At 41.0% G+C, this 15,979-nt stretch overlaps 1 protein-coding gene across 1 annotated transcript; it reads left to right on the forward strand.

Moving 5' to 3' along the window:
• The first annotated feature begins 1,406 nt into the window (after nt 1-1,406).
• Nucleotides 1,407-14,935, forward strand: LOC133647781 (dehydrodolichyl diphosphate synthase complex subunit nus1-like). Its single transcript, XM_062043473.1, has 5 exons — nt 1,407-1,944; nt 7,123-7,254; nt 7,793-7,945; nt 11,408-11,507; nt 14,382-14,935. Exons 1-5 carry the CDS (start codon nt 1,545-1,547, stop codon nt 14,470-14,472), a joined length of 876 nt encoding a protein of 291 aa, XP_061899457.1. The 5' UTR covers nt 1,407-1,544; the 3' UTR covers nt 14,473-14,935.
• Nucleotides 14,936-15,979: the final 1,044 nt, after the last annotated feature.

A 15,979-nucleotide genomic window follows, 5' to 3' on the forward strand; every position in this document is an offset into this window, starting at 1 on the left:
TGTTCAGTGAATATTTCAATTCCTCTAGTGTAAAAGGAGCATTCTCAGGTCCATCAAAATCAGCTTTTATACAAAATGCTTTGATATTTTCCAATTAAGTTTTCAGTCTGCCTGGATTTTCTTGCTCCTTCAAATTCTCAGAACTGTGAACCTTAGCAAAAGTCTCTGCCAATAATTTAACCTTCTCTTTATCAGTCACTCTTCCATCATTGAGAACCCATCTTTCTAACCACACCCCATACATGACTTTGATTTTGTTGCAGCAGTGCTGTTTTTACTTTGCAATGGCGCTCTCTACTGCTTTAGTGGATGAATAGCACCACCCCGCCAATACTTTCTATTTCAATGACATTATTTTCCACGTATTGTTTGGGTCTGGATTTATATAAATATTACTTCATAAACAGCTTCCACGAGTTGGACTTTTACATGTTTGGATGGTAATCAGGCGTTATTACCTGGTATAAAAAAAATTACAATTATTATTTGATTATTGTAGCCTCAACTCTATGTGGCAATTAAAACTAATACGGTAAAATAAATTATAAAATTAAAAAAATATATTTTCATTTATGAGCGTAATAAAGACAAATACATTAAAGCGCTAAAGAAAAAATATTCAAATTGCTTTGGTGGATTAATTGTAGTAGTGGAAGAAAAAACTGAAATCAGTATGCGGATCAATGAAAACGTCGATACCTATGACTATATTGATATCGAATCGATCATAATTTTTCAGTCCTTTTTTAATACATATATTTACAAAAATGTGATTTGTTGTTGTTAATATTGTTCATTTGTATATATTGAGTCTTGCGTCCGAATGCAGCTGAGATAGGCTCCAGCACCCCCGCGACCCCCAAAGCGACAAGCGGTAGAAAATGGATGGATGGATGTTTTATTTGTGAATTTTGTAAAGTTAGGGAAATGCGTACTGAAGATGGTTTCCGCTCGTCTTTGCTGTACTTATTTTGCACCACTATAGTAAACTATAGTAAGTTGTTTTTTTTTAAATCAGGGAAAATAAATGTTTGTATTTTGTTGATAGTTTTTGAGCAAAAATACGGTGTTTTTATTTGATTGGTTAACAAGATAGGCTCCAGTACCCCCTGCGACCCCAAAAGGGACAAGCGGTAGAAATTTGGATGGAAATAAAAACAAAATCATTCAATTGCCGTAGAAAAAAAAAAGTTAATAGAATCAGTATTTGTAAAATAATTAGCTTGCAGTACTTGTTATTTGTATGTATGTATTTTTGTTTATTGAACAATTTACATACAAACATATATTGTCAATGTTATTTGCTTGCAGTACTGAATTGCCCCAAAATGGGAGGCGGGGTTCTGAGTGACGTCACACACTTCTCGCCCAATCAGCGAGTTACGTGTAATCACACCGCGGGTTCACAGGTCATGGGTTGCCAGGGAGAGAGCAAGATGGCGGCAGGGGGATGACATGGACACGGATGAGTCAGACACGTAATACTCTCACATAAGTGACATGTGCAGCAGGTCCGAGTAACTTTAGATGAAATAAGGACAACGATGGCGTTGTTGTACAGCGTCTTATGGCGGCTGCTGCTGTTCGTGCTTCACAGCAACAGAGCGCTGCTCTCCTGGCTGCGTGTGGCGCTTCGGAGCTGCAATGGCCGGCTGTGGGAGCGGGCTGTGGCCGCGCTGCTCCTGCCCATGTCCCTAGTGGGCTTCCACGACCGGCGGAGGAAATGTAATCACAACCCCGACGTGAATGGCACTCTGGTAGCCGGAAACTGTGCTCGCAGCCGACGACACCGGTGGCTGACCGACGGCAGAGCTTTGGACAAGTTGCCGGTGCACGTCGGCCTCTTGGTAGCCGAAGAAGAGCACAGCTACACGGACATTGGCAACATGGTGGTGTGGTGCATGGCGATTGGAATATCCTATGTCAGCATCTATGACAATCACGGTAAGGTAAAAACTCACGCTAACAACTTATCCCCAATAATATGTCAACTATCTATGAAAATGTGCTATATATATATATATATATATATATATATATATATATATATATATATATATATATATATATATATATATATATATATATATATATATATATATATGTATGTGTGTGTGTGTGTGTGTGTGTGCGGTAAAGAATAAGGTGTACAGATAGTTTGTGGTCTGCTCCAAGTCTGTTCAAAATAGGGCAAAAATGTTTAATGCTTTGATGGACATTATGGATGCCAACAGACAGGTGGCTTGCCCTGAGATGACCTCCACAGTGATATCTTCACCACTATTTATCTACACTATATTGCCAAAAGGTGTTTGGCCACCTGCCTTGACTCACATATGAACATGAAGTGCCATCCCATTCCTAACTCATAGGGTTCAATATGATGTCGGTCCACCTTTTGCAACTATTACAGCTTCAACTCATCTGGGAAGGCTGTCCACAAGGTTGCTGAGTGTGTTTATAGGAATTTTCGACCATTTTTCCAAAAGCGCATTGGTGAGGTCACACACTGATGTTGGTCGAGAAGGCCTGGCTCTCAGTCTCCGTTCTAATTCATCCCGAAGGTGTTCTACCGGGTTCAGGTCAGGACTCTGTGCAGGCCAGTTAAGTTCATCCACAACAGACTATGTCATCCATGTCTTTGTGGACCTTGCATTGTGCACTAGCGCACTGTCATGTTGGAAGAGCATCCGCTGTCAGTTTACGTGGCCTACCACTTCGTGGCTGAGTTGCTGTTGTTCCCAAACTCTTCCATTTTCTTATGATAAAGCCGACAGTTGACTTTGGAATATTTAGGAGCAAGGAAATTTCGTGACTGGATTTGTTGCACAGGTGGCATCCTATGACAGTTCCACGTTGGAAATCACTGAGCTCCTGAGAGCGTCCCATTCTTTCACAAATGTTTGTAGAAACAGTCTTCATGCCTAAGTGCTTGATTTTATACACCTGTAGCCTGGCCAAGTGATTAGGACACCGGATTCGGATCATTTAGATGGGTGGCCAAATACTTTTGGCAATATAGTGCAGTGTTTTTCAACCACTGGGCGGCACACTAGTGTGCCGTGAGATACAGTCTGGTGTGCCGTAGGAGATTATGCAGTTTCACCTATTTGGGTTAAAAATATTTTTTGCAAACCAGTAATTATAATCTGCAAATAGTGTGCCGTTGAGTGTCGGCGCTCTAAAGTACAAAGTAAACAAAAACAGAATGCTGGACGACAGCAAAGACTTACAGTGTGTGGAGTAGAGACGACGTCCACAAAGTACATCCGTACATGACATGACAATCAACAATGTCCACACAAAAAAAGATAGCAACAACTTAAATATTCTTGATTGCTAAAACAAAGCAGGTGCAGGGAGTAGCGCTCAAAGGAAGACATGAAACTGCAACAGGAAAATACCAACAAAACAGGAAAAGCCACCAAAATAGGAGCGCAAGACAAGAACTAAATGTATGCGCACGGGAAAACACCAAAAAACTCCAAATAAGTCAGGGCGTGATGTGACAGGTCGTGACAGTACACCTACTTTGAGACAAGAGCTATAGTGTTGCATGGTTGGTTATGGTTTAAATTCATATCCAACAACTTTTTATTGTCTACTGAATTCATTTTTTAATGATGTCTGCTGGTGGTGTGCCTTTTGGATTTTTTTCAAAGAAAAAATGCGCCTTGGCTCAAAAAGGGTTGGAAAACACTGATATACCGTAGTGTATATGGATGGATCTTGTTTTATATTAACTAATTTGGAATAAGTGGTGTAAAGGTCCACCCAACAAAATCATATACCTTTTTTGAGGCCAAATTGAGTATTGTCGCGTGACTGTGGACTAAGGTTATATTAGTTAGTCTGACTCAACGCTCATGTTCCACCTTTGAGGAAGCAAAATGTCTCCATGAGGCTGTATAGTTTGGTCAAGCTGTTTAGGGGAACTGCACTTCTTTTTTGGAATTCACAATTCTTATGTAAGACAAGCACACACATGTTTTTCTTTTTTATGCATTCTAACTAGTAAATACATGTGAGCAAAAGTCCCCTTACAATGGAGCCTATGGGAGTCACATATTCTGCCTATAAAGCCCTAAAAATGTTTTTTAATAACACTGTAAGTATATATGTATTGTAGTGGGGCTGGGCGATATGGACCAAAACTGATATCCCTGCATTTTTAGGCCGAGGGGCGATAAACGATATATATTGGTATCTTAAGCAAAATGTGCAATGTGCTTAAGGTTGCTTACATGTTTTACGACTAGATAACAAGTGTTGAGAGTACTCATGTTACTTTTTGTTGCAAGTAGTAACTTCACTTGTTTCTTATTAAGTAATTAGTTAGCCATTACTATGTCGAAGTAGTTTTCGTTCATTTTGTTTATTAATGTTAGGTCTACAGCCTCACACTTGTGTACAGGGATATATAGAGGTTCTACTCGCTCACTGCGTTCTATGGCTGTTCAGTTTAAAACTATTCTTCAGCCACCCAGCCGCTACACAAGGTTAGTCTGCACGAGCTATGGGGAGAGCCACTTTCAGGCCGAGAAATAGCTAAACATTTGACACACCGAGCGAGCAGCAGAGAGGAGCTATCGCTAGCTGCTATGCTAAGTCAACAGCATAAACAGATGAGATTAGTGATAACGTCGATACAACGAGAGATATACTGTAGGTTCTCAATTGGCCAATTGGTGTATGTTTAAATAAAGCTGTAGTTATTCACCAATAGCCAAATGGTCGCTGATCAAAGCATTGCGTCACTCAGGAGTCGGCACTGTGGCTGCCATACTCTTTTGAAAAGGTTGTTGTGTTGTGTTGTTTTCTGTCAGAAGCCTAGGTAAACATGCAAGGGGCAGGGTTGAGCCAAAGGGAATGCCCTGTGCTTTGGCAGTCAAGCGCAGAGAAGAGCAAACTTCCGTAACCAAGGCACAGCAAAAGATAGGGGTATGGTGGTATTGTCTCAAATATATATCTCTTTTTAAAATATACTATAACAAGTACATTTATAATAACATGTAATATTTACATATTTTGCTAATTTTAAGCACACAGCGGCGCATTAATTTCACAAAAGCATCACAACGTTCACGTTTTCCTTCAACAACATCCTGATTACTACTTACTGCAGACTTTCTTGAGAGCCAACAAACATAATTAAACATCACTTTCTGTACAATGTGTGTTCTCACTTGGATCTGTAGGACGTTGATGTATTCCCGTTATGATGAAGGATGACTCATAGTCCTCGCAAAGAAAGAAGTGGGGTGCAACCAAGTGTTTTTTCTAGTCTGTCATCGCCATTTCTGGGTTGGCTGTCAAAGTGTACAAACTTCTCATTTTATGTGCACATCATTTTACTATAAAGGTTGAGTTAAGTTGGGCAACACGGTGCGACAGGGGTTAGTGCATGTGCCTCACAATACGAAGGTCCTGAGTAGTCCTGAGTTCAATCCCGGGCTCTGGATCTTTCTGTGTGGAGTTTGCATGTTCTCCCTGTGACTGCGTGGGTTCCCTCCGGGTACCCCGGCTTCCTCCCACCTCTAAAAACATGCACCTGGGGATAGGTTGATAGGCAGCACTAAATTGGCCCTAGTGTGTGAATGTGAGTGTGAATGTTGTGTGTCTATTTGTGTTGGCCCTGTGATGAGGTGGCGACTTGTCCAGGGTGTACCCCGCCTTCCGCCCGAATGCAGCTGAGATAGGCTCCAGCACCCCCCGCGATCCCAAAAGGGACAAGCGGTAGAAAATGGATGGATGGGTTGAGTTAAGTTTGGGTTTATTTCGAACATGCATGCATGCATGCATACAACATGATACATCACAATTTCCAGTTTCTCTATTCAACATGTTTGAAAAAGAGTAGGAAGAAGCACAGCTTATTTAATCCTACCGCTTTTCCTTTACATAACAGTTGCTAAAACCTTTGTTCACTTCCTGTTCTCAATTTATTATTCAATTTAATTTATGTGTTGCTACACATTAAAATCAGCTTTAAATAATGACAAACGAGGAAGCAACACCACACAAGTTTGAAACACATTTCCTCCTCAAATATTTCTCAAAGTCACGCACGCTGTGTCAGTTTTAAGTCAATTACGCACTTTATTCGACTTGTCACAACCACGTTTTATCAACCGTCCTAGCGATCCATTGATCCACAGGCCAATATTAATCCACTCAAATAAGTAAAAAATTGAGGTAATATAATAATCCATAAAGTTGCTTTGAAGCAATGTAGCATCCACTGACAGGTCTCTGGTTGCCGACTGATGTCACTCCATTGTGCCGCATTTGCGTGGCATTAAAACACACCTTTCTTAACTGTGTGTCAGTTTGTTCTGTCTTTTGACTAAAAACTAGACGATCGAGCATTACACTTGATCACTGAGTCTTTTTATTTATATAATACTCACTACACGCACACACATAAAACAGTAGCTGTCAACACTCAATATGGCTTCTGGTCCGTCACTCAAATATGTCTGTGTGCAACATAAACACAGATGACAACTCCTATGGTTACAAAATAGACACATAATTGATTGTTGATTTATATAATATATTTGATATGATATATCATGTAAAAAGTGCACATGCATGCCATACATAAATATTACTTCCAGCTGAGTGTAATTGAAATAAATAGAAACAGAGTGATAGGTCTATGTGGTCTTTACAAGAAGATAACAAAACACTTGGCACTGCACACGTAGTTGACTTGTTTATGACTCAAAAAACGGGTACTGATAAGACTTCCCTGCTCTGAGATGTTACAGTACATCATGTTGGAAGTGTTCAACCTCTTGTGCTCATACAATTGCTAATTAAAATGCATTTTTTTTCACATTTTCATTTCCAGAAAATTAAGCATTGTTCCGAATATCGATAAGAGTATCGTTTCGATAAAATCCCAACGATATACATCCCTAATCAACAAATTCCAAAAGAACCATTCACCTAAATAATTAAGGGACAAATATGAATAGGATGTACAGGGGAGCCCACCCCACTATTTGAGAATAAGTGCTCTAATGGAACCACACATTTCTACAACACTAATAAATGTGTATTGCAAAGCTGCTATTGCATGTTTCATCGCTTGTTTCTTTGTTGTTGGTCTGCCAGGGATTTTCCGGAAGGACAACTCGAGGCTGCTGGAGGTGATACTGAGACAACAGAAGGATCTGCTAGGTGTGGAAGGATCCAAATACAATGTGGAATTCCTCAGTGATTGTGCTGATGAACACCAAAATCACGGTAAGGACAGCACATACTTTACTTCCACTCTGTGTTTATGATGAAACCGAGTTCAAGAGTCCCTTATTGCGTCACATATTTAGAGTAAAGTTAAATCGATTGAGTCATCAAAAAGTCAACGGAGCTTTTAGATGAGTTGTTTTTCTTTTTGTTGTGGTACAAGTGGGGTGGATGTTTTTGGATGTAAATGTAATTATATCATATACTGTACTTTATGTACATTTGCAAGGATGTAGGATGTTTAGAGGATCAATAGTTAAATTGAATTCAATGATTTCCACACAGAGTGAAATATTTTGTAATCATTCATCACAAATTCGGTATCATTCAAATGTTACAAATCAGACGGCTGGTTTATGACATCAACATTGATTGGATGGGTAAATTGGACATCACAGTGTACATGTGTATGCTAATTGTGGGCCAATCGGATGGAGCTTGTCAAGTTGAGAAGTAATAGGTTCACAACTCAAACCCTGATGAAACTTCTTTAAACGTTTACTGAAAATGTAATGTTGGCTTTTTCTTTGTCTTTCAGTGTTGTCATGCAAGCCCACAGTGAAGGTCTTGTCTCCAGAAGATGGCAAGCAGAGTATCGTTCACGCAGCACAGCAACTGTGTCGCTCCGTGGAGAACAAAGAGAGAAGCTTCAAAGATATTAGTGTCTCCATGCTGGACACACTGCTAAGAGGTAACCCTTCATTAACCACTAAATCATTCATCCATCCATCCATTTTCTACCGCTTATTTTTTAATTTATTAAACAATTTTTTAAATTTTTTTTAATGAAAACAATACACAATACCATAATAATGCAATACAATTTCAAAACAAAACCCGACCCAGCAACATTCAGAATAGCAATAAACAGAGCAATTGAGAGCAATTGAGAGGAGACACAAACATGACACGGAACAATCTAAATGTAGTGAGACAAAAATGAATATTATCAACAACAGTATCAATATTAGTAACAATTTCAACATAGCAGTGATTAATAATCCCTCATTGATATTATCATTACAAACATTACTAAAAAAAAAAATAACAATAGTGTCACAGTGGCTTACACTTGCATCGCATCTCATAAACTAAATGTCTAATGATAATGTCAATGAGGGATTTTTAATCACTGCTATGTTGAAATTGTAACTAATATTGATACTGTTGTTGATAATATTCATTTTTGTTTCACTTCTTTTGGTTTGTTCTGTGTCGTGTTTGTGTCTCCTCTCAATTGCTCTGTTTATTGCAGTTCTGAGTGTTGCTGGGTCGGGTTTGGTTTTGGAATTGGATTGCATTGTTATGGTATTGCTGTGTATTGTTTTGTTGGATTGATTAATTAAAAAAAATAAAATAAATACAAATAAAAAAATCAATTAAAAAAATGAATTTTTTAAAAATGAGAATCGATTCTGAATCGCACAACGTGAGAATCGCAATTCGAATCGATTTTTTCCCACACCCCTAATAGCAGGGGTCTCTAACATTTGTGAGAGCTACTTTTACAAAATAAAAATGGCCGAGAGCTACGGTCAGTCCGCTTAAATGCACAGGCTTACTTTGGCTGAAGCCCTGGGGACCCCACCCAACCGATTTTGACAGCCGAATGCAAGTATTGGTGTTCATAGCTGTAAATCACAGACAGCACTGCTTCTTGTAGTGATTGTGTACCCGCTCTCTCAGCGTTGTTGTTTGTTACTACTACTCTTAAGCGGTGCGCGAACCCAGGTTGCAGTTGTGAGAGGCGAGCGTGCTGCCTACTGAGCTAAAAGCATAGGCAATCTCCAGGATAGCCAGCACAATTTTTGAAGTTGACTGGCTTCTGTTACACTTGCACTGTCGTGTATGCGCCCGTTTCCAAGGAGATGTAGTCATGAACTAAATTATCAAAGTAAATGGATTTGCAATTTTGGCTGTTTTGTTGAGTCAAATCTAAGGCTAGGCCAATAAAACGATATCAGTATATAGCACAAAAGACACAATCGATATCAATAACAAATGCGTTTGATATACAGTATATATATTTTTGTTTGTTCGGAAAAAACCAGAAGGAATGAAACATTGTTAGTTGCATGAACAAAGGCACTCGCCGTCTGGAAACAGGACGTGATCTGTGAGCAATGGATTGCATGGAGTGAGAAGAGAACGTAAAAATAAGTGCTGCGAAAAGCAAATACATTTTGGATAAAACAGGAAAAGGGATCCCGTCAGTAAGGCAGTTTTTTTGATTTTTTCAAACTGACCGTAGTCCTTCGTCGCGCTCATCTTTTCTTTTCAACCCTTGTCTGTTCCTTATTCCGATGTACAGAAACAGGTAGGAACTATAGTGCTTTACTGTATAAATAAAATAAATAACAAACAGGGATCCCAAATTCCCTCTATACAGTGGAATTCCGCTATTTTTCTAGCCAATGTGGTAGTTTTTTCAATGACCATATAAAACCGCAAAACAATGCGTATTGATCGTGTCAAGTTGCCTTCGTGGTGTAGCCGCTGGCTACGGGATTCTAGCCAATGGCCTTTACTGGGGGCAAGGAGGGAGAAGAGACGGGTTGTTGTGGGGTGAGAGTTCGTGCGAGTGTTGCCGGAAAAGGAGAGACGTACATTGAGCCCCTTGTATGAGAGTAAGGCTTTAGTCAAATAAGTGAAGACAAACTGGGAATTTGTGTGAGCCGCTATTCTTGGAACATTACAGTATGTTTTGATCAGTGTTGGTTGCTTCTGTTGACAGTCAGGAACACTTGGAAGTGAAATACTGTGCAAGGAAGAAACAAATGTCAGCGGCTTTGCTGCGTTTTTGCTCGCAAAACGCATCTTTAACATCTTTGCATGTTTAGGTGATTGTGTGTTGAATGTGTTGATATCATAGTGCAGGATTGGTAAATATTGTGATTTGGTTTTGAAATAACACATACATGTTTCAGTGTGTGAATGTGGAAATAGTGTCAAAGCGCTTTGAGTACCTTGAAGGTAGAAAAGTGTTATACAAGTATAATCCGTTTACCAAAAGAGGCTTAAATCTTCTTGCAAAAAGCAGATACGAGCAAAAAATCTAACTATGCAATGGAATAGATAGATCCCTATACTTTATCAAAAACAGATTTGTCTCGCGATATCAATGATTATCCGTCGGTCGCGTTCCCAGACATATCAAACTATTGTGCTCTAGACATCATTCTACACAACAAAACAGATAGAAACTTGGAAAAGCATGGAGGTCTACAACTTGTATGTGCGTGGTTGGGTCAAGGAAATTGGTATCAAGACTCTCATGGATAAATATACATTGTTTTTGCTCGGGTAAGGTTACACTTCATGTAACTTCATGTAGCTGATGTTTGTTGCTGTTGCACGCGCCGTTTACAAGTAGCGTGTTTTTTCCTGTCTTTATCAAAATATAACTATAGATGCCAACATTGTGTATGTACTGAAAGCTTCATTTATGTTTGTTGCCTTTTAGGTTTTGCTCACATTTGTTTTCTTTTAGACTCGCCGAGTTGGTGCTTTTGGAAACACTCGTAGCAAACATGTGTTTAAGAAATACAAATAATATCAAGATAGTACCTAAATGGGAAATAATAAACGGTAACACTAAATCAAACAAACCTTTAACAAAGTGATCACTGCAAACTCATGCATTCTTCGACTCTGCTCCCTTGGACTGGATTGTGTGCTGCTTTTCGCGTCGTTTCGTAAAATCTTGCACACTTTCTCCCTTCTTGATTACCTCTCGAAGTCTAAAGAAATGTTAATCCTTTTCGCGTTTTGAACGATTCATACAGCCAAAAACAACACACGCATAGGGCATTTTTTCTTCGAGAAAGGTTAAATGGTGCCCAGTACCCATTCAGAACCGAGCTAGCTTGACCACCACGCATATATAATGGAAGAAATGTGAGCCAGACATGACGTCAGTAAAGTCCATGCAACAAATGGGAGGCTCAACATATCTTATTGGTGAACACGTCGGTCACTGAAAATGAAAATAAAAACTTCATTTATTTCTCTAATTAAAACCTTGACGTCAATTCGATTTTATATATTTTATATTAATCATGCAGCCCTACATTGTTTTACTTGTTACAGCATTTAGTGTAGCCACCCTGATGTTATGTTTGAAATTAAGTTCTGGTTTTTGTGTGTGTTTCAGAGGCAAATAATATTCCAGATCCTGAGCTGGTGGTCAAGTTTGGTCCAGTAGATAGCACTCTGGGTTTCCTCCCCTGGCACATCAGACTCACTGAATTCATGTAAGACACGACATCATCAATGAACACACAGCATACACAAAATACTGTCGTTTGTGTTCACCTTGTCCAATATTAAATTTCATCATGGAACAATGTTTACAGATTTCAAGTCATTATAAAGTGATTTTATGGCATCCCCTTAATTTGTGTGTTCTCTCCTGAACAAAACATAGTCGTGTTTACTTCGCACAAGATGCTGTAATTGGTGGCTCCCCAGTGTTTGCGACCCCTCACTTCCCATACTTGTCTTCGTTGTGGATTGTGGGGAAAGCGATGTTCAACCTTTCCAAAATTCTCGCGGGTGGATCAGCCCCATGCTCAACAGGAGATTTTTACACGTCAAAAAACTAACATGGAAGCACTACAAACACATAGCACCAGCTCAAAGTTAGTAGTAGTCATGGTTCCCTGCAGTCACGTGACTGCCTTTTGAGCAATCATTGAGGGGATTGCCTGAAACCAAGTTGGCCCTACTCTCTAGACACAGCTCTGTGTGTGTGCTTTTTTCCTTCCACCTGGTGGTCAAAAGCTGTAAATTCACACACTACAGTATAGTGCAGGGGTCGGCAACCGGAAAACATTGAAAGAGCCATATTGGATCAAAAATACAAAAAACAAATCTGTGTGGAGCCGCAAAAAATTAAAAGCCATATATACTGTAAGTCTTATAATGAAGGCAACACATGACGTAAGTGTCTACATGAGCTATAATAGCCTACTATCAAAATGACTGTGTCGCAGGCTGAAGCAAATCTACGTTGACAGAAATGTTGAAATGTTATATTTATTCTACACATTTTTACAACATTAGAAATCATTAGTGGCTTCTGTTATATAATACTCACTACACGCACACACATAAAACAGTGTGTGCGTTTTATGTGTGTGCTGGAAATTACTGTCTTTTTAATGGCCAAAAGTATAGATGTGTGTGTCCAAGTTAAGGCGGTCTTCTTTTAATAGATTTATTACAATCTTTTGCAAGCTCGGTAATGTTTGCTGTGGTCTGGAACAACAAGGCACACAACAATTATCTGAAATGCATGAGACATGCACAACTAAATTACATACAAAGAGGATAAAAGTAAAGGAAATTAAATGAGCTCAAATATACCTACAAATGAGGCAAATGTACATGCAGCTAGCCTAAATAGCATGTTAGCATTGATTAGCTTGCAGTCATGCACTGACCAAATATGCCTGATTAGCACTCCAACAAGTCAATAACATCAACAAAGCTCACCTTTGTGCATTCGCGCACAGCATACAACTTTTGGTGGACAAAATGAGACAAAGGAGTGGAAGATGTTACATGTAAACAAACTGTTGCGTCACAGTCCACACTATGATGAGTTCAAAAACCACCGAAATTAGTAGGACAAAACGACGTTCACGGAATACTCTCTCTCATCAGTGAAGCATACACACAATTGGGAAGGTTTGTGTCATGTTTGTCCTCAAACAAAAAACATAGTGGCTTACCTCCATAACTGGAGATTGAAGCTCAGTGAATCCAAGACGGTGACACAAGCTTTCCACCTATACAATTGGGAAGCGGATCGTGAGATCAGGTTCGAGGTGCGGAAGCCGGATGGGGCTTCCCTTACCCTATGCCGGCCTCGTCCTACACCTGAAGACCCTCGCCCTGACCCTAAATACCTTGGGGTCACCCTGGACAGGTCGCTCACTTTCCGTAAACACCTCTTGGCAACACGCAAGAAACTCAACACCCGCGTCTCACTGCTGAGACGGTTGGTCGGGTCCGGTTGGGGTGCCGGGGCAAGAACTCTGCGAACAGCAGCACTTGCCCTGGTCTACTCAACTGCTGAGTACTGCGCACCTGTCTGGGCGCGCAGTGCTCACTCTAAACAACTTGATGTCCCGATCAACGAAGCCTTGCGTGTTATCACTGGATGCCTGCGCCCCACCCCTGTGGAGCTACTGCCCATCTTAGCAGGCATCCAACCCGCTGAGCTTCGTCGCCAAGGTGCTGTAGCAACTCTGGCGGGCCGGGCAAACATGGATGAGAACCACCTGCTCCATGAAAGGCTCACACTCTCTTCAGAGCCAACGCCCCGCCTCCCCTCCAGAGACCCACTGGTACCAGCCGCCCTGAAGCTCCTGCAGCAATGCAGTGACAACAACATCAGGGCGGCTCACTGGGCGAACCACAAATGGAGCACGGACCTGGAGCATACCATCTCCTCCAGACTCCGTGACTTCATACCTGACACCGGCTCAATACCAGGCCTCTCACTACCACGAGTGGCCTGGGTGAGGCTTAACCGCCTCCGAACTGGTGTCGGTCGCTTTCGCTCAAACATGTTCCAGTGGGGCTTAGCACCTAACGCGACGTGTGAGTGTGGCGCGGAGGAGCAGACTGCCGACCACGTGATCCTGCGTTGCCCGATTTATCGTGCTCCTAATGGTTTGCGTGGCCTGGCGGACCTGGATGACTGCTCGGTGACCTGGCTCACTTCTGTGTGTCCTGACATATGAACGGGAGGGCCCCCCGGGCCTGGGGTGGTAAAAGGCATAGACCCTCGGCCTCAGGTCCGGGTGCCGGAAAACAGCTGCCCATACGATGAAGAAGAAACAAAAAACATACTAAAACAAAACAATAATTCCCCCCCCCATCTTTTTCCATTTTCAATCTTTTTTAAAAAATGCTCCAGGGAGCCACTATAGTGTCATGACAGACAGACACACAAACACGTGCATAGCCAACTGTAATTCTGCCTCTGCAGTTACACTTAGTGTGCACATGCACAGATAGCAAGTTTTGCCAACTTGTTGCTAATTAAGTGTGTACTTGAAAGCTGCATTGTTAGTGTACTGTGCTGTGTTGTAAGTATCTTGGGCTCTTTGTTTCAGCTCGCTGCCGTCACACAGAAACATCTCATATGAGGACTTACTGTGCACCTTGCAGCGCTTTGGCCAATGTCAGCAGAGGCTGGGCCAGTGATGTGTCCTCACTAAAGACCAGTTGACACTCAGGACGTCAGTGACGTCCCACACTGGAAGCGCCTCCAAGACAGTGAACAAGACTGGAGTCGAAGCCAGATGGCTCACTTCCTGTCACCAGCTCATGTACTACGATGGAGGGACGTGCCGAGAGGAAAGAGGCCTCACTGACACGACGATGAGAGGACCGTCTGTCCTCTACCACCATCTCTACAACTGTTGCCATTCAACTTCCAGCTGCTGTTTTGTCACTTGATGCAGCACGCGGAGAAGAAAGCTGGCTTTGTGTCCCTGCTCAAATGCAAAATTCCAACGACGACATTGAAAAGATGACAGGAAGTGGACCCGAGGGTCAGAATGATTGTAAATATGTCTTCAATTTCTTTCTTCACATACTTTTTATTTAAGGCTCCAGCTTAGCTGACCTTCCTTAATAAATAAATGCACTATTTGTGCTCCATGTATGTATGTATGTGTGTGTGTGTTAATATTGAATTTGATGCCCGCCTCAATTGCACTTTGAGAACACAAATTGTAAAAAAAAATTCGTGGAGAGGGGCGTGGTCCACGCGTTCCCTGCGGGCGGGGTGTGTGCAGGGGCCGGCCAGGAAGCAGCTGACGGGTGAGTGGATATCTCAGCTGGAGCGAGTTATCTAATCACCTGTTCCTTTATTAGCAGGGCCGGAGACCATGAGACGGGGGGGAATAGTGGGAGCAGGAGAGAGACCAAGAGGCTGAAAAGCAAAGAGCGGGTCAGAAGGGACCGGACGGCTGAAAAGCAAAGGAAGAAACGTTGAAGATGACAAGAACAAAAATAAATAAAAAACTCTCATGTTGAAACCCACGTTCCGAGGTGTTGTGGTCACATTGGTCTGTCGAACCCTGAAAGGGAAGTAACAGACTTCCACAATGGGTTATTCCAGGGGTCTCCAATAGGTAGTTGGTCTACAGAATATGGGCTAGTTTCAGGGAAAGTTTGGAATCTGTGGAAAGAGATTCATTTGAATTGCAACAAGGGTTTTCTAAATCCCTGGTACTGCTTCAATGACTGTGGTGTTCCTGTGCTTGACTGGCCTGCAATCTCTCCGTAATCCTATAGAGAATCTATGCGGTATGGTCAAGAGGATAATGAGAAGCACCACACCGTGCAATGCTTATGATTTGGAGGCTGCAAGGAGCTTCCATTACATCTGAGCAGTAGATACTGACACACCATATTGATACAATAATACAAGCAACCAAGTATTAAACGCAAATAAATGACCATACTTTATCACAAGACTGACATCTTGTCTATAAATTATGTTTTTTATTCTTTTATGTAATATTCTCATTTTCTGTAACACTGAATTTTGGCTTATCATTAAAGGGACACGTGGTAGAAAATGTATGGAGGGATTATCTAATCATCAAACTTGAATGAAATAAAGGCTTGAAATATTTCACTCTGTTTAATGAATATGTATGTATATATATATATATATATATATATATATATATATATATAT

The sequence above is a fragment of the Entelurus aequoreus genome, linkage group LG04 (genome assembly GCF_033978785.1).
Source record: "Entelurus aequoreus isolate RoL-2023_Sb linkage group LG04, RoL_Eaeq_v1.1, whole genome shotgun sequence".
In the NCBI taxonomy this organism is placed as follows: domain Eukaryota; kingdom Metazoa; phylum Chordata; class Actinopteri; order Syngnathiformes; family Syngnathidae; genus Entelurus; species Entelurus aequoreus.

What these genes read in the sequence shown, in the direction of transcription:
- LOC133647781 (XM_062043473.1), top strand. Translation starts at nt 1,545, where the DNA reads ATGGCGTTGTTGTACAGCGTCTTATGGCGGCTGCTGCTGTTCGTGCTT. An exon ending in CAGCATCTATGACAATCACG is followed by an intron (nt 1,945 to 7,122) that starts GTAAGGTAAAAA and finishes TTGGTCTGCCAG; the next exon opens with GGATTTTCCGGAAGGACAAC. An exon ending in TGATGAACACCAAAATCACG is followed by an intron (nt 7,255 to 7,792) that starts GTAAGGACAGCA and finishes TTTGTCTTTCAG; the next exon opens with TGTTGTCATGCAAGCCCACA.